This window comes from Triticum aestivum, chromosome 2A (assembly GCF_018294505.1).
Source record: "Triticum aestivum cultivar Chinese Spring chromosome 2A, IWGSC CS RefSeq v2.1, whole genome shotgun sequence".
In the NCBI taxonomy this organism is placed as follows: Eukaryota; Viridiplantae; Streptophyta; class Magnoliopsida; order Poales; family Poaceae; genus Triticum; species Triticum aestivum.
Genome location: NC_057797.1, coordinates 565,165,377 through 565,190,145, shown reverse-complemented (window position 1 = coordinate 565,190,145; position 24,769 = coordinate 565,165,377). Strand labels below are relative to the sequence as shown.

The following is a 24,769-nucleotide window of genomic DNA, read 5'->3' as shown; positions in this document are numbered from 1 at the left end:
GATGATCATGTTTTGTAATATTGACAACCGGCAGGAGCCTTAGGGTTGTCTCTTAATTATTGTATGAAATGCAAGCGCCATGTAATTGCTTTACTTTATCGTTGTGCATTAGCAATAGTTGGCGAGACGACCCCGACGCTACGATGGAGATCAAGGTGTCGAGCTGGTGACGATGGAGATAATGAAGATGCTTTGGAGATGGAGATCAAAAGCACAAGATGATGATGGCCATATCATGTCACATTTTTGATTGCATGTTTATCCTTCATGCATCTTATTTTGCTTAGAACAACGATAGCATTATAAGATGATCCCTTCACTAAATTTCAAGATAAAAGTGTTCTCCCCGAGTATGCACCGTTGCCAAAGTTCATCGTTTCAAAGTACCTCGTGATGATCGGGTGTGATAGACTCTACGTTCACATACAACGTGTGCAAGATAGTTTTACACATGCATAATACTTGGGTTAAACTTGACGAGCCTAGCATGTACAGACATGGTCTCAGAACACTGGAGACCGAAAGGTAAAACATGAATCATATAGTAGATATGATCAACATAGAGATGTTCACCATTGATGACTACCCCATCTCACGTGATGATCGGACATGGGTTAGTTGATTTGGATCATGTATCACTTAGATAACTTGAGGAATGTTTATTTGAGTGGGAGTTCATTAGTAGTTTGATTAATTGAACTTAGTCTTAATAGTTTTGTATATCTGTGTTATAGATCAATGGCCCGTGCTACAGTTCCCCTGAATTTTAATGTGTTCCTAGAGAAAGATAAGTTGAAAGATGATGGTAGAAACTACACGGACTAGGTCCGTAACTTGAGGATTATCCTCATTGCTGCATAGAAGAATTATGTCCTTGATGCACCGCTAGGTGACAGACCTGCTGCAGGAGGTACTGCAGATGTTATGAGCGTCAGGAAGACTCGATCTGATGACTACTCAATAGTTTAGTGTGTCATGCTTTATGACTTAGAACCGGGACTTCAAAGACGTTTTGAACATCATGGAGCATATGAGATGTTCCAAGAGCTGAAGTTGATATTTCAAGCAAATGCCCGGGTTGAGAGATACAAAGTCTCCAACAAGTTCTATAGCTGCAAGATGGAGGAGAATAGTTCTGTCAGTGAACACATACTCAAAATGTCTGGGTATCATAACCACTTGACTCAGCTGGGAATTGATCTACCAGTTGAGAGTGTTATTGACAGAGTTCTTCAGTCTGTGCCACCAAACTACAAAGGCTTCGTGATGAACTATAATATGCAAGGTTGACAAAAATGATTCCCAAGCTCTTTGCAATACTTAAGGCCACGGAGGCAGAAATCAAGAAGGAGCATCAAGTGTTGATGGTTAAAAAGAACACTAGTTTCAAGAAAAAGGGCAAGGGAAAGAAACGGAACTCCAAGAAGAATGGCAAGCAAGTTGTCGCTTCTGTGAAGAAACTCAAAGCTGGACCCAAGCCTGAAACTGAGTGCTTCTACTGCAAAGGAAATGATCACTGCAAGCGGAAATGGTCACAAGAAAATAAAGTTTTATGATCTGATCGCGGAGGCGAATATTTGAGTTATGAGTTGGGCCTTCATTTAAAACAATGTGTAATTGTTTCACAACTCACGCCACCTGGAACACCATAGCGTAATGGTGTGTCCGAACGTCGTAACCGTACTTTAGTAGATATGGTGCATTCTATGATGTCTCTTACCGATTTACCACTATCATTTTGGGGTTATGCATTAGAGACATCCGCATTCACATTAACTAGGGCACCGTCTAAATCCGTTAAGACGACACCGGATGAACTATGGTTTGGCAAGAAACCTAAGTTGTCGTTTCTTAAGTTTGGGGATGCGACACTTATGTCAAAAGGCTTCAGCCTGATAAGCTCGAACCCAAATCGGAGAAGTGCGTCTTCAAAGGATACCCTAAGGAAACAATTGGGTACACATTCTACCACAAATCCGAAGGCAAGATATTTGTTGTCAAGAAGGGGTCATTTCTAGAGAAGGAGTTTCTCTAAAAAGAATTGAGTGGGAGGAAAGTAGAACTTGATGAGGTAATTGTACCTTCTCTCGAATTGGGAAGTAGAACATCAGAGAAAACCGTTCCCGTGATGCCTACGCCAACTAGAGAGGAAGCTAATGATGATGATCATGAAACTTCGGATCAAGTTATTACTGGACCTCGTAGGTCAACCAGAGCACGTTCCACACGAGAGTGGTATGGTAATCCTGTCCTGGAAGTCATGTTATTAGACCATGGCGAACCTACGAACTAAGAAGCTATGATGAGCCCAGATTCCGATAAATGGCTTGAGGCCATGAAATCTAAGATAGGATCCATGTATGAGAACAAAGTATGGATTTTGGTAGACTTGCCCGATGATCGACAAGCCATTGAGAATAATTGGATCTTTAAGAAGAAGACAAATGCTGATGGTAATGTCACCATCTACAAAGCTTGACTTGTCGCAAAAGGTTTTCGACAAGTTCAAGGGGTTGATTACGATAAGACTTTCTCACCCGTAGCGATGCTTAAGTCAGTCCGAATCATGTTAGCAATTGCCGCATTTTATAATTATGAAATCTGGCCAATGGATGTCAAAATTGCCTTCCTTAATGGATTTCTTAAAGAAGAGTTGTATATGATGCAACTAGAAGGTTTTGTCGATCTCACATTAATCACAAGGAACTCAAGTACTTTGTAAAGACTTAGCAACAGACCTAAACAAATGCAACTCCCACGCCCCTAGGGAAAGAAGGTTGGGAGTAGTTAAGCATCGTGCGCTTTTTGAACTTCCACCCGTGAAATGTTTACTTCAAGTTACCAACTACTTAGACCTCACTTCAATACTAGCAATTCTCATTTTATGTAAACTAATGAAGGTACGCTCACATGATCCTTAACACAAATATTCGATACTAGATGTTTACAATTCACCCACACAACCATGCATGACTATCTCAATGTCACTAAGCGTTTGTCTCTTATAAGATTGTGTGAGCACCCTCTCTCCTGATTGATTTGAGTTTAAAATCCACCGAGAGAAAAATACAGAGCCAACAATTAGATAATGGTTTAGCATCACTCGAATCGAAGTCCAGTACGCTCCACCTATTACTCTTAAGAGCTGCGAACTCTCTAGATGGTTAGGTGCTAAGTCTTTCAGTGACCAAGATTAATTGTGGTTCGCGAAGACATTGTATGTAAAGGTTCAAAGATCACCTCAAGCATCTACCACGAGTGATCATCACCGATTGACGAATCAGTTGTCGAGGAGAATAGGTAGAAGAGAGTTTATCTTCTGTGTTCAATCACAAGACCCTCTAACTAGACATAGTCCTTTTGGAGAAGGGCGAATTGGCCTTTGTCGCCATTGATCATCATTGGTCATCTCTTCACTTGATTTACTTTTGCTTATCTGCTATGAATTATGTTTCGACCATGTGATTGATTCTCGATGCCTGCCTCAGTTCTTATTGGTTAGTTGTTCTTCGCAATTTGTTCATTGTTATCTTTCGTTCTGCTGCTGGGTTTCGAGAGATTTGAAGTAGAAATTTTAAATCTCCCATTCATCCCCTTTGGTAGACATACTTCATACCTATAAAGGTCTCACGGTCCAGACAGGTACTGATACTCAGGGAATTGGGACTAGCGGATGCTCTGCCTCGCCAACTCATCGTCCCAAGCACCGTGTCGTGCATGCTTGGCTTCTCCCATTATTGCACGATAGCCAATGATGTCCCATGGAGTGACGAAGCATCTTCGTTTCCCTGCATTTTGTCGGCCCAACAACGCATACTAGTTCCTTGTAATTTGTTTCCCCAACTCTCTTACTCGGGGAACCTCTTGTTTCCCTCGATGGCGTAAAGTAGTTCACGAGTCTCTTCACTTTTTTGAAAAAAATCAACACCTAATAAAAACGAACAAACTCAAAATAATTGGTAGCACCTAATCATATAAACTTCTAGTCATTATACCATTATCAAAACTTCCCAGAACTTTGTAAATTTGACATGCAAGCTCACATTCAAGATCACCACCAACAACAAAATACGCAAAGTATAATGCACTAAACAAAAAACAAATTGGACCAATGGAGGAGTCACATACCAAGGAGTAATCATCCAACAAAAATCAGAAATGGAGTTTCGAGCAGAGAGACCGAATAATATTCGTAAAACAGCAAGAACACAAGCTAGAACTTTTTGTGAAATTTTTAAGGTAGAAGAAGATGGGGGTACATGCACCACTTGAAAGGGTCCCTTTGGGCCCCACGCGGCCTTCTCTCGCGGCCAGGGGTGCTCACGTGGAGGCCTGATGCCCCCCTATTTTTTTAGCATCAGTACAGACACAAACGCTCATATACACGCGCATACACTCATCCTTATGAACGCACACACGCATACCCTACCCCTATGAGCACCTCCGAGAGACTGAGCCGGCATATCATCTTGAGATTTACGAAGTTACTGTAGGCGCCTCGTCGTCGACGGGAACGTCTCCTCCCACTGAAAGCGCATCGCCGGAAATCCTGAAATAAATCCAGGAATAATGCGAGCACCAGGATTTGAACTCTGGTGGATTGGGGATACCACTGTCCACCTAACCAACTCAACCACAGGTTGATTCGCCTGATGCCCCCCTAGGGTGGCCCCAAGTGCCACTCTTCCCCATATTTCTCTGAAAAATTTGTGTATAATTATTAGATTCTTTGGAACTTCTATCTCTCTTTTGACTTTGTAACATTTTTTGGAAATACTTAAACATTTTCTGAAATCTGGGAACAATTTTTCAAATTTATGAACATTTTCCGAATCACCGAACATTTTTTGAATCAACGATCGTTTTTTACAATTCACACACATTTTTTGAATTGGCGAAATTTTTCTAAATTCGGAATATTTTATAAAATTAATGAACTTTTTTTGCCCATGAATATTTTTTGAAATTCAGAACATTTCTAAAATTATGAATATTATTTCAAATTCATAAACATTTTTAAAACCAGATTATTTTTTAAATTTGCGAATATTTTTTGAAATTCAAAACATTGTTTAGATTTAGAATTATTTTAAATTCAGTAACGTTTTGGAAATTTTGAATTATTTCTAAAAAGCACAAAGAAAGGATAAAAGAAACAAAAAGTAGTTTTTTTTTTTTTTTTGAGACAAAGAAACAAAAAGTAGTGGCACCGTGCCGTGCATATGGGCCGACCCAAAGTAGCATGTGGGGGAGCGACGGGTGTGCTCTACCTCGCTTTCCACCGCACGTGTCGGGGAATAGGAGCTCCCGGACATGTACAATTTTAGCATGATGGCTCGCAAGTACGGTCTTCAATCATGTCAGACACCTTCATCATATCCAGCTCCAGTGCACATTATCTTATGTATTTTTTATTGTTTTTGTTCCTTGTCATAAAATGCAAGCAGAAATATTTTTTTTAGTCTGCACGCCTTTTTCAAGTGAAATGATGGATGATATGTACTGCCATCGGCCTATGTACGAGCCCACTTTGAGTCTCTTTAGTCCATTTTAGCCAGAAAGAGGGACATCAACCCGCTTTTTTGTTGGCGTTTCTTATCTAGCGCCGCAGGCGCCCGTTTGTGTGCATTTCGCAAACTGTCGCCTGCAGCGCCCCGTTCTGGGCCGGCCCATGTAGGGGTGCCTGAGGAATTTTTTTCCTGTGTTTTTAGAACACAAAACCGTGACAGAACCAGGGTTCGAACTAGCGAGGGGAGCACTCAAACCACCAGGCCATGGCACTGCGGAAGTATATATATGTCCTTTTTCTCCTTTTATTTACGTTTGTCACGTTCGCGAAAGCCCCCGTTTTGGGAGCTTCACTGGTTTTCCCCACTTTGCAATTTGGTTTACAGACGGTTTTATTTTTCTTTTTTTCTTTTTAAATCTCTTAAAAAATTCAAAACAATGAACTTTTGTTAAATTAATGATTTTTTTTCTTAAAATATACACCCTCCGCCTGGAAATACTTGTTCTAAAAATGGATGTATGTAGACTTATTCTAGTACATCCCTTTTATCCATTTCAAAGACAAGTATTTCTAGACAGAGGGAGTATGTTCTTTTTTTAAATTAGATGAACTTTTTTCTAAGGATTGATGGACTTTTTTAAATTTCATGAACTTTTTTGAAATTGAATGAACATTTTTAAAAAATTGATGAACTTTTTAAATAAATCGATAACCTTTGTTTGAATTCGATGAAAAACTTCAAATTCAATGAACTTTTTTTCAAATTTGATGAACTTTTTTAATTTCCTTGAACTATTTTGTATCTCGTGAACTTTTTTCAAAATTTTCACGAATGTTTCCAATTTGTAATTTTTTTAAAATCCGTTCACTTTTCTTAAATCGATGACCTATTTAAAAGTTCATGAACTTTCAAAGTCCATGAACTCTTACTCAAATTCATGAAAAAAAATACATGTGAACTTTCTTTTCAAAATCCTTGAACAGATTCGAATTCATGAATTTTCATTTTATTTTTTCGTAATTGTTTATATAATTATACTACTTACAAATATCTATGTTATTGTCGTACTAGAAGAAGGGTCAAATAGGGCTCTTTCCTCTTTTAATCAACAATGTTACGGTGGTTTAGTGGGTATTGTGGGTAGCTATTGGTGTTGCCAACTGTGGTTCTATTCCTGGCTCTCTCATGTTGACTGTAATAAAAAAAATTAGGCTTGTTCACTGTAATAGTTTTCTACTGTTTTTTTTGGGAGCAACTAGTTAACGAGCGCTCTTTCGGGAGCCTCGCAACGATCAGCGTCACTTGGCGCGTTCTCAGCCATTCGCCACGTGTCGCGCTCTGGACGCTTTTTCCGGATTTTTTTTCCTGCATGCGTTTTCGGCTTTTTAAACGGGTTTTTTCGACGTTTTAGTTTCTTCCGGTCTTTCTTAGCTTTTTGATCAAAAAAAATTCAAAAAAAAACTTTTTTGCACGAAAAAACGCGTTTTTTTTTCTTTCGCGAAAGTCACGATTTTTTTTTTGCAAGAGGCACGGTTGTGCTTTAGCGAGAGTCACGGCCGTGTCTTTCGGAAACGAAAAAAAACGTGTTTTCTGTTTCTTTTCTTTCGCGAGAGTCCGTTTATTCAAAATGTTTTATCTTTTAAACCGTGCGTCCAAATCTCGAACCGTTTTCATCATTGGATTTCTCACCTCGAGATCTTCAAAACTAGATCCCATGTTGATAGATTTTGACAAACTTTTTTATGAAAAAAACCGGACGAAAACCGAAGCGGGAGCATGGTTTTTTTCCCTTTCCCAAAGCAAAACCCTGACTCTCGCGAAAGAAAAAAAAACAGAAAACACGTTTTTTTCCGTTTCCGAAAGGCACGGCCGTGACTCTCGCTAAAGCACAACCGTGCCTCTTGCAAAAAAAATCGTGACTTTCGTGAAAGAAAAAAAAAGAAAACGCGTTTTTTCGTGCAAAAAATTTTTTTTTTGAATTTTTTTTGATCGAAAAGCTAAGAAAGACCGGAAGAAACTAAAACGTCGAAAAAACCCGTTCAAAAAGCCGAAAACGCATGCAGGAAAAAAAATCCGGAAAAAGCGTCCAGAGCGCGACACGTGACGAATGGCTGAGAGCGCGCCAAGTAACGCTGATCGTTGCGAGGCTCCCGAAAGAGCGCTCGTTAACTAGTTGCTCCCAAAAAAAACAGTAGAAAACTATTACAGTGAACAAGCCTAATTTTTTTTATTACAGTCAACATGAGAGAGCCAGGAATAGAACCACAGTTGGCAACACCAATAGCTACCCACAATACCCACTAAACCACCGTAACATTGTTGATTAAAAGAGGAAAGAGCCCTATTTGACCCTTCCACGAGGGTCACGGTTTTGCTTCCACAAGAGGCACGGGTGTGATTTCACGAGAGGCACGGGCGTGCCTCTTTCGGAAAGAGAAAAAAACCATGCTCCCGCTTGGTTTTTTCGTCCGGTTTTTTCATAAAAAAAGTTTGTCAAAATCTATCAACATGGGATCTAGTTTTGAAGATCTCGAGGTGAGAAATCCAATGATGAAAATGGTTCAAGATTTGGACGCACGGTTTAAAAGATAAAACATTTTGAATAAACGGATCTACGAAAAAAAGAAAAACTCACAAGTTGCGATAAGTGGCGCATCACTTGTCGCAACCTGGAAAAATGGAGTGTTCTTTGCAACGAGTACTCGTTAATTAGTGATTTTGGTTTTTTGTTCACGTTTGTTTTGAGCAGGTAGAGGGCCGGCCCATTCCCCGCCCGCTGCGAGCGGCAGCTGCTCTCTAATCGGCGCTGTTAGGGCCGAATAGGAGCTCCCTTTTTTTTTGAGGAAAGGCCGTAGGAGCTCCCTTTTTTTTTTTTGAGCGTACGTAGGAGCTCCCTTTTTTGTTTACCCCTCAGAACAAAATCAATCCGCTTTTTTTCTTCGTCCTTTTCTTCTGCTGCATCCTTCTCTTTTTTTTTTTTTGAGTAACTTCTGCATCCTTCTTCCTTTCCAAGTACTAAAGTTTCTTGCCGCACCGACTAGTGGCCCAAATGGCCCATTCTCTCTAGGCCATTCGGGTACAAAGCACGGGTTTCTTTCTTCTCGCCCAATCCGAAGACTGACACCGGGCCACCACCTGTCATCCACCCAGACCCCACCGTCTACCTTCTTCTCTCCCAAGAAATAAACCCAAACAAAACCCACAGGCGGCCAGATCCAGCCGCCCCCCACCCCCCATTCCCCTCCCCAAGCCCGCACCGAGAGACCAAATCCTCGCTAGGGTTTTACTCCCGCGCCGCCGTCCCGAAATCCCCCCGGAAGGCGACGATGTCCGGCGGTCCCGCGGCGGTCTCGTTCCTCACCAACATCGCCAAGGCGGCGGCGGGCCTCGGCGCCGCGGCCTCCCTCCTCTCGGCGTCGCTCTACACCGTGGACGGCGGCGAGCGCGCCGTCGTCTTCGACCGGTTCCGCGGGGTGCTGCCGGAGACGGTCGGCGAGGGCACCCACTTCATCGTGCCGTGGCTCCAGAAGCCCTACATCTTCGACATCCGCACGCGCCCGCACAACTTCTCCTCCAACTCCGGCACCAAGGACCTGCAGATGGTAAACCTCACCCTCCGCCTCCTCTCCCGCCCCGACGTCGTCAACCTGCCCACCATCTTCACCTCCCTTGGCCTCGAGTACGACGACAAGGTGCTCCCCTCCATCGGGAACGAGGTGCTCAAGGCCGTCGTTGCCCAGTTCAACGCCGACCAGCTCCTCACCGACCGTCCCCACGTCTCGGCGCTCGTCCGCGACTCCCTCATCAAAAGGGCCCGTGAGTTCAACATCATACTCGACGACGTCGCCATCACCCACCTCTCCTACGGCGCCGATTTCTCCCAGGCCGTCGAGAAGAAGCAGGTCGCCCAGCAGGAGGCTGAGCGCTCCAAGTTCTTGGTCGCCAAGGCCGAGCAGGAGAGGCGCGCTGCCATCGTGCGTGCTGAGGGAGAAAGTGAGTCTGCACGCCTCATTTCTGAGGCCACCGCCATCGCTGGGACAGGGCTGATCGAGCTCAGGAGGATCGAGGCTGCCAAGGAGATCGCCGCGGAGCTTGCCCGCTCACCCAACGTTGCCTACATCCCCTCTGGTGACAACGGCAAGATGCTGCTCGGCCTCAACGCTGCTGGATTCGGCGGCCGGTGATTTACCACTCCAGTTTTACTTGCCCAAACATATCTTGTGTCATGACGGACTAAACTATGGTTTGGAGAGACAATGATATCTGTTGCTGTAGGTCTTTAAGTTTGAATATCTTGGGACAAAATCTGGTAGTTTGATCCAAATAAGGTCTGGATCTGGATATCTTGCTTATGATTTGTCAGGTTAAGCTTTCTGGTGGTGTTGAATTTGCATGCTAGTTACGCACTTATGCTTATGATGTTTGCTCGTTTGATTTCATTGTTTCGAACGCTGCAGTTGTTGCTTTGCATCAGTCAGGACTACTTATTGATGTTGCCTGCTTGCACATTTCTTGCCTTTCATGGATGCTATCTTTGTTTTAGAAACTTAGGCACTGCTTCAAAAATATAATTCTTAGGAGGCTATAAAATTGGCAGTGCTATGTCTGGTTGCATATTAGGCCTGCCTGTTCTGCAACTGATGTACTACCGTTTAGTAGCTTTAGCTCAGTGGAAGTAAAACATGGGGTTGGCTTCTATACTGTTACAAGAGGTCAATTCTGGGTATGATATGCCAGTGAATGATAGGTTGATGCTGTGATGTTTGATTCAGATCAACGGTGCTCATGTACTGGTTGTTTACTAGCTTTAGCTTCTTGGAGGTAATGCATCCTTTTTAACTTGCCTTTGCTTCTATAGTGTTATAAGGGTCAATTCTAGATATGATAGGCCAGTGAGTGATAGGTTGTTTACTAGCTTTAGCTTCTTGGGAGCAATGCATCCTTTTAACTTGCCTTTGCTTCTATACTGTTACAAGGGTCAATTCTAGATAATGATATGCCAGTGAATGATAGGTTGTTTACTAGCTTTAGCTTCTTGGGAGTAATGCATCCTTTTAGCTTGCCTTTGCTTCTATAGTGTGATATGCCAGTGCATGATAGGTTGTTGCTGTGATGTTTTTAGCTCAACAGTATCGTTAACACATGCCCTATTTGTGATAATTTTCTTCTTTGCGAGCTCATGAGCTGTTTAGAAGCTATTGAGCTCGTGCAAAGTAATGTTCCATTTAACTTTGTATTTGCTTCTCGAGTGTTACAAGAGAGCAAATTATTGATTTGATATGTGAGTGGACGATAGGTCTGTACTGTGATGTTTAGGTTTTGCTGGATAGTATTGTTTAGGTCTTGTCCTTTAACTTGGGGTTTGCTTCTATAGTGACAAGAATTAATTCTGGATCTAATGTCCTGGTGAATGATAGGTTGATGCTTTGATGTTTGATCTAGCTCAGCAGTATGGTTACTTTTTGGTGATAATTTCCTTGTTTTTTGTGCTCATGACCTGTTCTAGGCATAGCCGGTCCCAAGCCCGGGTAAAGGAGGAGGGTTGTGATAGGCTTGGCGAGCCAACGTAAAAACTAGCCAGTCCCATAGGTATGAAACCCATTTGAGCGAGAATAGTACTAGGATGGGTGACCTCCTAGGAAGTCCTCGTGAAAGGGTTTCATATCTAAGGGTTGTGATAGGCTTGGCGAGCCAACGTAAAAACTAGCCAGTCTTTTGGGTATGAAACCCATTTGGGCGAGAGTAGTACTAGGATGGGTGACCTCCTGGGAAGTCCTCGTGAAAGGGTTTCATATCTAGCCTACCCCAACTTGTTTGGGATAAAAGGCTTCGTAAGTAAGTAAGTATGACCTGTTTCTAAGCTATTGGGCTCTCATGCGAAGTAATGCTCCATTTAACTTGGTATTTTCTTCACTAGTGTTACAAGAGGCAATTATGGATTTGATATGCAAGTGGACGATAGGTTTATGCTGCGATGTTTCAGTTTAGCTGAATAGTATGGTTTATGCCTTGTCTAATACTCCATCCATAAAGAAATATAAGAGCGTTTAGATCACTAGAGTAGTGATCTAAACGCTCTTATATTTCTTACAAAGGGAGTAAATTCTAGTGCATTGTTGGAGTTTAGCTCTAAAATATATCTCAAGAATAGTCTGTGATGCATGTTTTGGTCCCCATTCTAGTGCATCTCTTGATTTGTAAGGAATTCCTTATCCCATGCTTGTTCCAGACATATCCCATGCTTGTTCCAGACTTGTGTGAGGGATGTCACTTCCTGTTCAATTATGCATAATTGCTATTTGGTTCAACTATAGTATTACAAGAGTATTCTGGACCATGAAAACTGGCAGCCAGTGACCTAGTTCGTTTTCTTGTTGATTGCAAACTGAGCAACCAAGCAAGTACAAATAAAACATGAAGGGACTGGTTTCCAAATTTTGAAAATGAACCGTTTCAAAGTGTTTTGGTTGTTTTTTATTTGGCCTGTACCTAAAATTGATGTCGTAGGCCATCTGCCCCCCTCTTATATGCATGTTGACGCTTGTTCTAAAAAAACTTTGGAAGTTTTTGATTGAAATGTTTATGCTTACTGTTAATTCTTGTTGGAGTTCTTCATATGCACTGATACTGTGATAGTACGGTTGTAGGCTGATGCCTAGCTCATCATCCCTAGGCTAATGTGTTAATCCTGTGTCGTATATGCTTCAAGGCAGCCAGAGCAACAAAACTATTTTACATAAATAAAAATGAATAGACAGGTTTCCACATTTTGAAATTGAACCGTTTCAAAGTGTTTTGGTTGTTTTTTATTTGGCCTGTACCTAAAATTGATGTCCCAGGCCATCTGCCCCCCCCCCCCCCCCCCCTCTTATATGCATGTTGACGCTTGTTCTAAAAAAACTTTGTAAGTTTTTGATTGAAGTGTTTATGCTTACTGTTAATTCTTGTTGGAGTTTTTCATATGCACTGATACTGTGATAGTACGGTTGTAGGCTGATGCCTAGCTCATCATCCCTAGGCTAATGTGTTAATCCTGTGTCGTATATGCTTCAAGGCAGCCAGAGCAACAAAACTAGTATACATAAATAAAAATGAATAGACAGGTTTTCACATTTTGAAATTGAACCGTTTCAAAGTGTTTTGGTTGTTTTTTATTTGGCCTGTACCTAAAATTGATGTCGTAGGCCATCTGGCCCCCTCTTATATGCATGTTGACGCTTGTTCTAAAAAAACTTTGGAAGTTTTTGATTGAAGTGTTTATGCTTACTGTTAATTCTTGTTGGAGTTCTTCATATGCACTGATACTGTGATAGTACGGTTGTAGGCTGATGCCTAGCTCATCATCCCTAGGCTAATGTGTTAATTCTGTATCGTATATGCTTCAAGGCAGCCAGAGCAACAAAACTATTTTACATAAATAAAAATGAATAGACAGGTTTCCACATTTTGAAATTGAACCGTTTCAAAGTGTTTTTGTTGTTTTTTATTTGGCCTGTACCTAAAATTGATGTCGTAGGCCATCTGCCCCCCTCTTATATGCATGTTGATGCTTGTTCTAAAAAAACTTTGGAAGTTTTTGATTGAAGTGTTTATGCTTATTGTTAATTCTTGTTGGAGTTCTTCATATGCACTGATACTGTGATAGTACGGTTGTAGGCTGATGCCTAGCTCATCATCCCTAGGCTAATGTGTTAATCCTGTGTCGTATATGCTTCAAGGCAGCCAGAGCAACAAAACTATTTTACATAAATAAAAATGAATAGACAGGTTTCCACATTTTAAAATTGAACCATTTCAAAGTGTTTTGGTTCTTTTTTATTTGGCCTGTACCTAAAATTGATGTCGTAGGCCATCTGCCCCCCTCTTATATGCATGTTGACGCTTGTTCTAAAAAAACTTTGAAAGTTTTTGATTGAAGTGTTTATGCTTACTGTTAATTCTTGTTGGAGTTCTTCATATGCACTGATACTGTGATAGTACGGTTGTAGGTTGATGCCTAGCTCATCATCCCTAGGCTAATGTGTTAATCCTGTGTCGTATATGCTTCAAGGTAGCTAGAGCAACAAAACTATTTTACATAAATAAAAATGAATAGACAAGTTTTCACATTTTGAAATTGAACCGTTTCAAAGTGTTTTGGTTGTGCTCTGTTCTGTAACGGGGAGATGGCCCATGACCCTTGGGGGCATAGGTTTAGTCCGGCATGCTGGCCTCTCTATTAAGCCTAGGTCGGGTTGCGGCGTATTGTTTGGCCGAGGCCGGGCATGACTCAGGAAAGTGTGTCCGGCCGAAGTTAATCAAGCGTGGTGGGTAAGTTGGTGCACCCCTGCAGGGAACAAAACATCTATCGATAGCCTGTCCTACGGTAACGGACACTTGGAGTCGTATCCCGATCGATACAACTAGAACTGGATACGTGAGAGGAGGCCTGGAGATGAGACTTGGATATGAGATGATAACTGGATAGTATGGCTCTGGGATTGCTTTCTCGCAGGGAGTCGAGAAAGGATCTCTGGCCGAGGTTGATAACATTACTGCTACTTTACTTTATGCTACTCTACTCCCTCTTGTTGCTGCAAGATGGTGGTTTCCAGAAGATGCTAGTCTTCGATAGGCTAGGCTTTCCCCTTCCTTTCTGGCATTATGCAGTTTAGTCCACAGATACAATCCATTTCTTTGATATAGATGCATACTTAGTAACGGTGGTTTATATTTTGGTTGTGCTCTGTTCTGCCTCTTTGGTGGTTTAAATTCGAGCACTAACATACGTGCAGTTCTGTATGTGCCGTTGTTGTACATTAGTCTGCGCTATTCCATATCGCTGGGTTTTTCCTAGTTCTGTTATTTGGTTAATCTGATCCGATATGGTGTCGCGATTAAGCGGAATTTCAGCGGCTAGAACCCCGTGAGCTGCTACTCTGCATCCGAGCAAGCTTGGTAGTGCCGGCCAGGCTAGGGAATCTGGGGAGTGCGGCCATCGTGGCATCCCTCGACCTCCGAGTAGGTAGAGGTGTGTCTTCGCTGCGGGGCCGGTGGGACTGGGAGAACACTCTGCCAGCGAGTGTGGGGTTGCCGATCCCGACAGTCGGTCAAACGCCCGCCCCGGGCACAAATCGACGGACAACCGAGTCTTCCCCGAGGGACCACGTGCACAAGCACACACAATGCAAGTCTAGTTCCATCTTGCTCTTCACTGAAATCTGGGCCAGATAAGCTACTGGCTAATCTCACCCTGGATCTGATCGTAAACTACTCCTCCTATATTCACACAAACAACTCAACAAAGCGTCCCCTAAAAAAACAAGTGAACACGGCGTAGGCCGAATACCTGAAACCAAAGGAAAACAAAGGCTTTGTCTCAAAAGTTGCTCCCACGAATTCCAGGAGCGGCAACAATCGCACTCAGACTCACTCACCGCCCCTCCTCTTCCGGGCAAGGCAAACCCCAAGAAACCCCAACCCAACCGGCCACCACCACCTCCCCGTCCCGGCCCCGAGACAAACACCTCCCACTCGCGGGCATGCCCCCCTGCCGCCGCCGCTGCTGAGTGCTGACCACCCAGCCGTCCGCGCCGCGACCGCTCAACATCTATCTCGCCGGAACATCTGAGGCAAGATGGACCCGGCCCAGGAGGAGCTCGAGCGCCGCAGCCGCTACCTCAGCTCGCTCGTCCGCCGCACCAGGCTCGACGACCCGCCCCAGCCGGAGCCGGAGCCGGAGCCAGAGCTCAAGGTGGAGCGTAAACCGGCGGCGGAGACCAGCGGCGGGGAGGGCAAGGCCGGTAAGGCGGAGGCCAAGGACAGCAGGGAGGCGGCGAAGGTCAAAGGGGACGCCGCGAGCGGGGAGGGGAGGAAGGTGGCGGTGCGGGTGCGCGCGGCGGACATGCCGCTGGCGCTGCAGCGGCGCGCGATCTGGATCGCCCGGGAGGTCGTCCTCTCCACGCCGCGCCTCGAGAGCAAGCGCCTCGCGCTCGCGCTCAAGAAGGTACTGGTACCACCACCCCCTGCTTCCTTCTTCCATTTCGAATTTGTGGTCCTTTAATCAGATAGTATAAGATAGATCAGCAGTTTTCGTGGAGTCAAAGCTTGCTTAGAGCATTAATTGCTGCAAACGACCACGGATAAGTAACAAAGAATCGCAGTTAAAGGGCCCGGGAATAAGATCTAGCCAGAGCTTGATCCTAGCACTAGCTAAAAATGGCTGTGCGCTTTGAATAGCTGTGCATTTGAGAGCGACCGAGCGAGCTGTCATGCTGAACGTAGTTTGACGGAGAAGATGAAATGGGAGGCTGAGCGCTGTTGTTGCCAGATCAGATTGTTCGATGTGTTCATTTATGGGGGGTGGTCCACCACGACACTCCTGCGTATTGCTGAAAAAATATACTGATCTGTGAGATACTGAATGCTCAGAGGGCATCCGAGGAGGATAGTTATATTCTGCTGCCAGATGTAGTTCACCAGTTGCTACTGGAACCATGTTATGAGTTGAACGTGTATGCTATCTCTAAGCATGCTGTAGGAACTGAATGTTATGGCAATGCAGAGCTGTTGACTTTGCGAAACATGAGGGTTGCAATCTTGTGAGCTAACTGGACAAGTTGGTTTTGTAAAACTCCTGCCGATGCGTGCTGGATGTTTGACAGAATTGTCGATAATAGCTGTCGAGAACTAGAAATGACATGGTCAATAGCAGGGTGAGGATTGTAGGTAGGATAAGGTATGCTATTGGTGGCAAGTGGCTTGCTGACATGGCTCCACTGGAGCCTTTATTACTTCCATCATTATGTAGTTCCAAGGTCATCTGATTAAGTAATCAAACTCCTGAGATCACCTGAGTGAGAGTAAGCAGTTTCTCATGGTTGAGCTGTTAACTCCATCATTTGATGGCTCCTGAAGTTCATCCGCGATTATCCTGTAAGTTCATCCGAGAACTAACATCCTTCTTTAAGTTGGAGCATGGATCCTGAAATTGGAACTACTGCTTTTGTGTTCATTTCGGTTAGTTACTAATTGTCGTTTGTTGATGTCCTTACCTGCAATATCCTGGTATGTAAATTAGTATACTCGGTACTTAGGAACAATAACTTGGCAAGCAAGGGCATTCACTCTGTTTTCCTTTGACCGGCCGATTTAAAACTTTGTGTGAGTAGACGTCAGTGCAAGCACAGACAAGCTCCATGCATTATCTCCCAACTTCGAACACGCTAGTGTTGAATTACAGCCTTTGAGCCATTATTTTCTCCCCCTTCTCTGTATGCATGATGAAAATGGGAACACATAGCAAGCTACTTACAGACTGCAATAAATGATCGCCAAGTATTTTCAGTATTCCGCTAAACAATTGCATACTTTCAGTATGGCAGAGACTTTCATGTTGGTTCTGTACATAATCCAGGGTGTTTTTTTTTGAGGAACCAGGGTGTTGGTTCTCTCTCTCTCTCTCTCTCTCTCTCTCTTTTGAGATCTAGGGTGTTGGTTAATCTATAGTCAAACTAACATCATAATTCTTGTACTTTGTTGGCATGCGCTGTTACGTTTGGTTTCCTCTTATTTCTGCTTGTCAAGTAGACAAGTAGTCCTTCCAACCTCCGTAAAGAAATATAAGAGCGATTAGATCACTAAAGTAGTGATCTAAATGCTCTTATATTTCTTAATAGAGGGAGTGGCTATTTGCAGTTTCCTTCTTCCCTAGGTACTAGTACCTGCTTACCTGTGAGCTGGTTGCAGTTTTTCTTCTTCAAAGATTATGCCTCAAAATATCGTCGGTAATGCTTCATTTGATAGCTGGACATTGCTTTGGTTTGCTTACAGGAATTCGACACGACATACGGGCCTGCTTGGCACTGCATCGTCGGCACAAGCTTTGGCTCCTACGTCACTCACTCCCTAGGAGGCTTCCTGTACTTCTCGGTCGACAAGGCGTACATTCTTCTCTTCAGAACCGCTGTCGAGCCACTGAGTAAACCGTGATGAGGCCTGGAACCTATCTTCTCACACACAAGTGTAGATTTAGCGCGAATGTGTAATTTAAACTGCTGTTTTAGGTGCTCGACGGCAGCAAGTGTAAGCAGTGGAGAAGGATCACCTCTCCGCATACAGAAATGTAGCAAACATGCCTCTATGACCTTTAAGTATCTACGTAAGCTGCTGCTGAGTACTGCTGACCTGCGAAGCTCTCAGATCTCAGTTTACATCCTTCGAGCCGGTTAAAATCATGCCACGGCAAGGTTGCTAAATATGTACTTCGTCTGTTTTAAATTATAAGATGTTTTGGTAGGCTAAAATAGCCTACAGAACGTCTTATAATTTGGGACGCGTACAAATTTGCCACCAGCCTACCAGAATGTCTTATAATTTGGGACGGAGTTAGTACAAACTTCGTTGGCTATGGTTTGAATGGGTGGATCCCTCCAAGCCTTCGACTGGGGTAGGCAGACTAAGTTACTGGTGATGATGGCAATAAGGCAAAAAATTTGGGATTCGCCATGGCTCGAGGGAGTGAGGCTGAAGGACATTGCCCCGAAGATTTTCCCTATCTCACGATAGAAAGGGAGCACGGTGCAAAATTCCCTTGGAGCACAATCTGTGAGTTCGCCACCCTGTGAGAGATGATGATGGTCGGCATAAACCTCGAGCATGATACTGATGTGATTATTTTGAAGTTCATGAAAAATGGGATGCACTCGACGTCCTTGACCTACAAGGTGCAGTTTGAGGGGCTTGCTACCACACCCTCACTTAAGACATTTGGAAGGTGCGGGCACCCCCTAAATGCAAGTTCTCTGCTTGGTTGATTATCCACAAATAAGGTTTGCATGGTCTATAGGCCCCATCGTAAAAATTGGCCCATATGCCCTCTTTGCAACCAAGTCCAAAAGTTGCTAGTAGATGTTGTTACCCGATTAGGGTGTGGAAAGAGGTCAATGCTTAGCTCGGATTAAGCGATAGTATGGCTAGCATTTGGGCGACTATGACCATGGTGAGTAAATGGTGGATCGACCTTGAGGGTTTGTCACAATACCACCGCCACCACTATGATCACCGTCGCCAAGATGGAGGAAGTTTGCTTATGGATGGCCACAGAGGTCAATCATTTGAGTATAGTAATATCCCAAGATGGAGGAAGCAGTTGTTTTCCATTCCTCTCCATATAAAATTAAGCGACAACTAATTCCGGACGAAGGGAGTAGCACCGTTTTGCGGCATATGGCTTAAACGTCTTAATTAAAGAAAAGGTTATTTTTTCAAATCCAAGAACAGGTTAGAGCAACTCCAACGGGCCGACCTAAACGGACGGCGTTTTTGTCCGCTTTTTGTCCGTTTGGGTCGGCCGTCCGTCCGCCGTCCGCCCTCTTTAATTTTTGGGTCGGCAGTGCGCCCAACGGGCCGACCCATTTCATGACCGCGCACGTTTTAGATCATGTCGTCGCCCTGGTTTTGGCGCTTCAGCGCGCGGGAAAGGTTCGCGCGCGCGCCGCAGCCGGCGCTCGTTATAAAGAAGGCGCTCCCTCCACCCTCTGTCCGCCACCCACTCTCGCCGCCTCTGCGCCACCATGTCGATCCGCCGCCTGGGCGCTTCGGATTTTCGCGGAGTCCGCAAGCGCCGCTCCGGCGCCTACTCCTCTGAGATCTGGTTTCGCGAGAAACGTTTCATCCTCGGCACCTTCGACACCGCAGAGGAGGCGGCCCGCGCGCACGACGCGGCGCCTTGGATGGCAATTTTATCCACGGATCTAGATACCCATGGATACCCGACCCGGTTGGGCAAGGGTATGGAGCACATTTTCGCCCATGGGTCCATGGATATGGATACCCATGAACAGCCGGGTTGGGCATGGTTATAGTTTGTGCTCCATGGATATCCAATGGATACCCGTATGACATGTGGGACCATATGCCAGTGATAGTAGAAAGAGTGAATCAATGAGAAATGGCAGGAAATATGCAACTTGTTCCATGAGCTATATGCTGCAGAATCAACCTCTAGTATGTCACACTTAAGGTCTCATCCTATTACTTGTTGCCTACTTATGCATGTAGCTTATGTTGTCATTTGTGAGTGAATGATGATGAGTTAATTTGCTTTTTGGGAAGGCTTCATGCTAACTTTTCTATGCCTATGGAGCTCCATGGGTATGTCGGTATCCAGTGGGTTTGGACATGGGCACAAGTTTTGCCCATGGATAATTTGGTGGATGGGCAGAGGGTAGGAAGATGGGTCATGGGTTGGATTTGGACCAGCTCCACCCGCCCCAAACCCGACCCATTGCCACCCCTAGCGCCTCCTGAGGCCTCGTCGGGATATGAATTTTCCCAACGTGTCGAGCCAGCGGGCGCAAGATCTGACGCCTCTCCCGTGGCTTTTCACCGACGAGGATCGTCGTGTCCACCGGAGGCGGCAGCGTCGCCTCGCCTGAAGGAAATATGCCCTAGAGACAATAATAAAATTATTATTTATGTCATTATATCATGATAAATGTTTATTATTCATGCTAGAATTGTATTAACCGGAAACATGATACATGTGTGAATACATAGAGAAACAAAGTGTCACTAGTATGCCTCTACTTGACTAGCTCGTTAATCAAAGATGGTTATGTTTCCTAGCCATAGACAAAGAGTTGTCATTTGATTAATGGGATTACATCATTAGGAGAATGATGTGATTGACTTGACCCATTCCGTTAGCTTAGCACTTGATTGTTTAGTTTGTTGATATTGCTTTTTTCATGACTTATACATGTTCCTATGACTATGAGATTATGCAACTCTCGCTTATCGGAGGAACACTTTGTGTGCTACCAAACGTCACAACGTAACTGAGTGATTATAAAGGTGCTCTACAGGTGTCTCCGAAGGTACTTGTTGGGTTGGCGTATTTCGAGATTAGGATTTGTCACTCCGATTGTCGGAGAGGTATCTCTGGGCCCACTCGGTAATACACATCACTTAAGCCTTGCAAGCATTGCAACTAATGAGTTAGTTGCGGAATGATGTGTTACGGAACGAGTAAAGAGATTTGCTGGTAACGAGATTGAACTAGGTATTGAGATACCGACGATCGAATCTCAGGCAAGTAACATACCGATGACAAAAGGAGCAACGTATGTTGTTATGCGGTTTGACCGATAAAGATCTTCGTAGAATATGTAGGAGCCAATATGAGCATCCAGGTTCCGCTATTGGTTACTGACCGGAGACGTGTCTCGGTATTGTCTACATAGTTCTCGAACCCGTAGGGTCCGCACGCTTAAAGTTCGATGATGGTTATATTATGAGTTTATGAGTTTTGATGTACCTAAGGTAGTTCCGAGTCCCGGATGAGGTCGTGGACATGACGAGGAGTCTTGAAATGGTCGAGACGTAAAAATTGATATATTGGACGACTATATTCGGACATCAGAAAGGTTCCGAGTGATTCGGGTATTTTTCGGAGTACCGGAGAGTTACGGGAATACGGGGGGAAGAAGTATATGGGCCTTATTGGGCTTTAGGGGAGAGAGAGAGGCAGGCTGCGCGCCCCCCAATGACTAGTCCGAATTGGACTAGGGGGAGGGGTGGCGCCCCCTCCTTCCTTCTCTTCCCTCTTCCCCTTCCTTGTCCCCTACTCCTACTACTTGGAAAGGGGAGGAATCCTACTCCCAATGGGAGTAGGACTTCTCCAGGGCGCGCCATAGGGGCCGGCCCTCTCCTCCTCCTCCACTCCTTTATATACGGGGAGGGAGGCACCCCTTGGAGACACAACAATTGATCCCTTGGATCTCTTAGCCGTGTGCGGTGCCCCCCTCCACCATAATCCACCTCGGTCATATTATAGCGGTGCTTAGGCGAAGCCCTGCATCGGTAGAACATCATCATCGTCACCACGCCGTCGTGCTGACGGAACTCTCCCTCAAAGCTAGGCTAGATCGGAGTTCGAGGGACGTCATCGAGTTGAACGTGTGCAGAACTCGGAGGTGTCGTGCGTTTGGTGCTTGATCAGTCGGATCGTGAAGACGTACGACTACATCAATCGCGTTGTGCTAACGCTTCCGCTTTCGGTTTACGAGGGTACGTGGACACACTCTCCCATCTCGGTTCTATGCATCACCATGATCTTGCATGTGCGTAGGATTTTTTTTTTGAAATTACTACATTCCCCAACAGTGCCATCCGAGCCAGGTTTTATGCGTTGATGTTATATGCACGAGTAGAACACAAGTGAGTTGTGGGCCATACAAGTCATACTGCTTACCAGCATGTCATACTTTGGTTCGGCGGTATTGTTGGATGAAGCGGCCCAGACCGACATTACGTGTACGCTTACGCGAGACTGGTTCTACTGACGTGCTTTGCACACAGGTGGCTGGCGGGTGTCGGTTTCTCCAACTTTAGTTGAACCGAGTATGGCTACGCCCGGTCCTTGCGAAGGTTAAAACAACACTAACTTGACGAACTATCGTTGTGGTTTTAATGCGTAGGTAAGAACAGTTCTTGCTCAGCCCGTAGCAGCCACGTAAAACTTGCAACAACAAAGTAGAGGACGTCTAACTAGTTTTTGCAGGGCATGTTGTGATGTGCTATGGTCAAGACGTGATGATATATAAGTTGTTGTATAAGATGATCATGTTTTTTTGAAGTTATCAGTAATTGGCAGAAGCCTTATGGTTGTCTCTTTATTGCATAAGATGCAAGTGCCAAATAATTGCTTTACTTTATCGCTATGCGATAGCAATAGTTGGCGAGACGACCATGTGACGACACATTGACATAGATCAAGATGATGGAGATCATGGTGTCATGCCGGTGATGATGGGGATCATGATGATGCTTTGGAGATAGAGATCAAAGGCACAAGATGATGATGGCCATATCATGTCACATATTTTGATTGCATGTGATGTTTATCTTTTATACATCTTACTTTGCTTAGTTATGACGGTAGCATTATAAGATGATCTCTCATTAAATTTTAAGATAAAAGTGTTCTCCCCGAGTATGCACCGTTGCCAAAGTTCGTCGTGCCCAGACACCACGTGATGATCGGGTGTGATAAGCTCTACATCCATCTACAACTGGTGCAAGCCAGTTTTGCACGCGCAGTAATACTCGGGTTAAACTTGATGAGCCTAGCATATGCAGATATGGCCTCGGAACACTTGAGACCGAAAGGTCGAGCGTGAATCATATAGTAGATATGATCAACATAATGATGTTCACCATTGAAAACTACTCCATTTCACGTGATGATCGGTTATGATTTAGTTGATATGGATCACGTGATCACTTAGATGATTAGAGGGATGTCTATCTAAGTGGGAGTTCTTAAGTAATATGATTAGTTGAACTTTAATTTATCATGAACGTAGTCCTGATAGTATTTGCATATCTATGTTGTAGATCAATAGCTCGCGTTATTGCTTCCCTATGTTTTATATGTGTTCCTTGAGAAAACTAAGTTGAAAGATTATAGTAGCAATGTTGCAGACTGGGTCTGTGATCTGAGGTTTATCCTCATTGCTGCATAGAAGAATTATGTCCTTGATGCACCGCTAGGTGACTGACCTATTGCAGGAGCAGATGCAGACGTTATGAATGTTTGGCTAGCTCAATATGATGACTACTTGATAGTTTAGTGCACCATGCTTAACGGCTTAGAATTGGGATTTCAAAGACATTTTGAACGTCATGGACCATATGAGATGTTCCAGGAGTTGAAATTAATATTTCAAGCAAATACCCGAGTTGAGAGATATGAAGTCTCCAACAAGTTCTATAGCTAAAAGATGGAGGAGAATAGCTCAAGCAGTGAGCATGTGCTCAGATTGTTTCGGTACTACAATCGCTTGAATCAAGTGGGAGTTAATCTTCCAGATAAAATAGTGATTGACAGAATTCTCTAGTCACCATCACCAAGTTAGTAGAACTTCGTGATGAACTATAGTATGCAAGGGATGACGTAAATGATTCCCGAGCTTTTCATGATGATGAAATTGATGAAGATAGAAATCAAGAAAGAGCATCAAGTGTTGATGATTAACAAGACCACTAGTTTCAAGAAAAGGGCCAAGCGAAAGAAAGGGAACTTCAAGAAGAACGGCAAGCAAGTTGCTGCTCAAGTGAAGAAGCCCAAGTCTGGACCTAAGCCTGGGACTAAGTGCTTCTACTACAAAGGGACTGGTCATTGGAAGCGGAAATGCCCTGAATATTTAGTGGATAAGAAGGATGGCAAAGTGAACAAGGGTATATTTGATATACAGGTTATTGATGTGTACCTTACTAGTATTTATAGTAGCCCTTGGGTATTTGATACTTGTTCGGTTGCTAAAAATTAGTAACTCAAAACAGGAGTTACAAAATAAATAGAGACTAGTTAAGGGTGAAGTAACGATGTGTGTTGGAAGTGGTTCCAAGATTGATATGATCATCACCGTACACTCCCTATACTTTCGGGATTAGTGTTAAACCTAAATAAATGTTATTTGGCGTTTGCGTTGAGCATGAATATGATTTGATCATGTTTATTGCAATACGATTATTCATTTAAAATCAGAGAATAATTGTTGTTCTGTTTACATGAATAAAACCTTATTTGGTTATACACCCAATGAAATTGGTTTGTTGGATCTCGATCGTAGTGATACACATATTCATAATATTGAAGCGAAAAGATGCAAAGTTAATAATGATAGTGCAACTTATTTGTGGCACTGCCGTTTGGGTCATATTGGTATAAAGCGCATGAAAAAAACTCCATGCTGATGGGCTTTTGGAATCACTTGATTATAAATCAGTTGATGCTTGCGAACCATGCCTCATGGGCAAGATGACTAAGAATCCGTTCTCCAGAACAATGGAGCAAGCAACAAACTTGTTGGAAATAATACATACTGATGTATGCAGTCCAATGAGTGTTGAGGCTCGCGGCGGGTATCGTTATTTTCTGACCTTCACAGATGATTTGAGCAGATATGGGTATATCTACTTGATGAAACATAAGTCTGAAACATTTGAAAAGTTCAAAGAATTTCAGAGTGAAGTGGAAAATCATCGTAACAAGAAAATAAAGTTTCCACGATCTGATCGCAGCGGCCAATATTTGAGTTACGAGTTTGGTCTTCAATTAAAACAATGTGGAATAGTTTCACAAACTCATGCCACCTAAAACACCACAGCATAATGGTGTGTCCGAACGTCGTAATCGTACTTTACTAGATATGGTGCAATCTATGATGTCTCTTACTGGTTTACCACTATCGTTTTGGGGTTATGCATTAGGG

The 24,769-nt window shown here is 43.7% G+C and overlaps 2 protein-coding genes across 2 annotated transcripts; both read left to right on the top strand.

Moving 5' to 3' along the window:
- The first annotated feature begins 8,717 nt into the window (after window positions 1–8,717).
- On the top strand, window positions 8,718–9,926 carry LOC123189449 (prohibitin-3, mitochondrial). The gene has a single exon (XM_044601868.1). The coding sequence runs from the start codon at window positions 8,837–8,839 to the stop codon at window positions 9,692–9,694; it is 858 nt and encodes a 285-aa protein (XP_044457803.1). The 5' UTR covers window positions 8,718–8,836; the 3' UTR covers window positions 9,695–9,926.
- Window positions 9,927–14,852: 4,926 nt separating this feature from the next.
- On the top strand, window positions 14,853–17,722 carry LOC123189448 (uncharacterized). The gene is made up of 2 exons (XM_044601867.1): window positions 14,853–15,495; window positions 17,322–17,722. Exons 1-2 carry the CDS (start codon window positions 15,127–15,129, stop codon window positions 17,478–17,480), a joined length of 528 nt encoding a protein of 175 aa, XP_044457802.1. The 5' UTR covers window positions 14,853–15,126; the 3' UTR covers window positions 17,481–17,722.
- Window positions 17,723–24,769: the final 7,047 nt, after the last annotated feature.

Coding starts and splice junctions, on each gene's coding strand:
- LOC123189449 (XM_044601868.1), top strand. CDS start 8,837: ATGTCCGGCGGTCCCGCGGCGGTCTCGTTCCTCACCAACATCGCCAAG.
- LOC123189448 (XM_044601867.1), top strand. CDS start 15,127: ATGGACCCGGCCCAGGAGGAGCTCGAGCGCCGCAGCCGCTACCTCAGC. Junction 15,496..17,321: donor TCGCGCTCGCGCTCAAGAAG/GTACTGGTACCA, acceptor GTTTGCTTACAG/GAATTCGACACGACATACGG.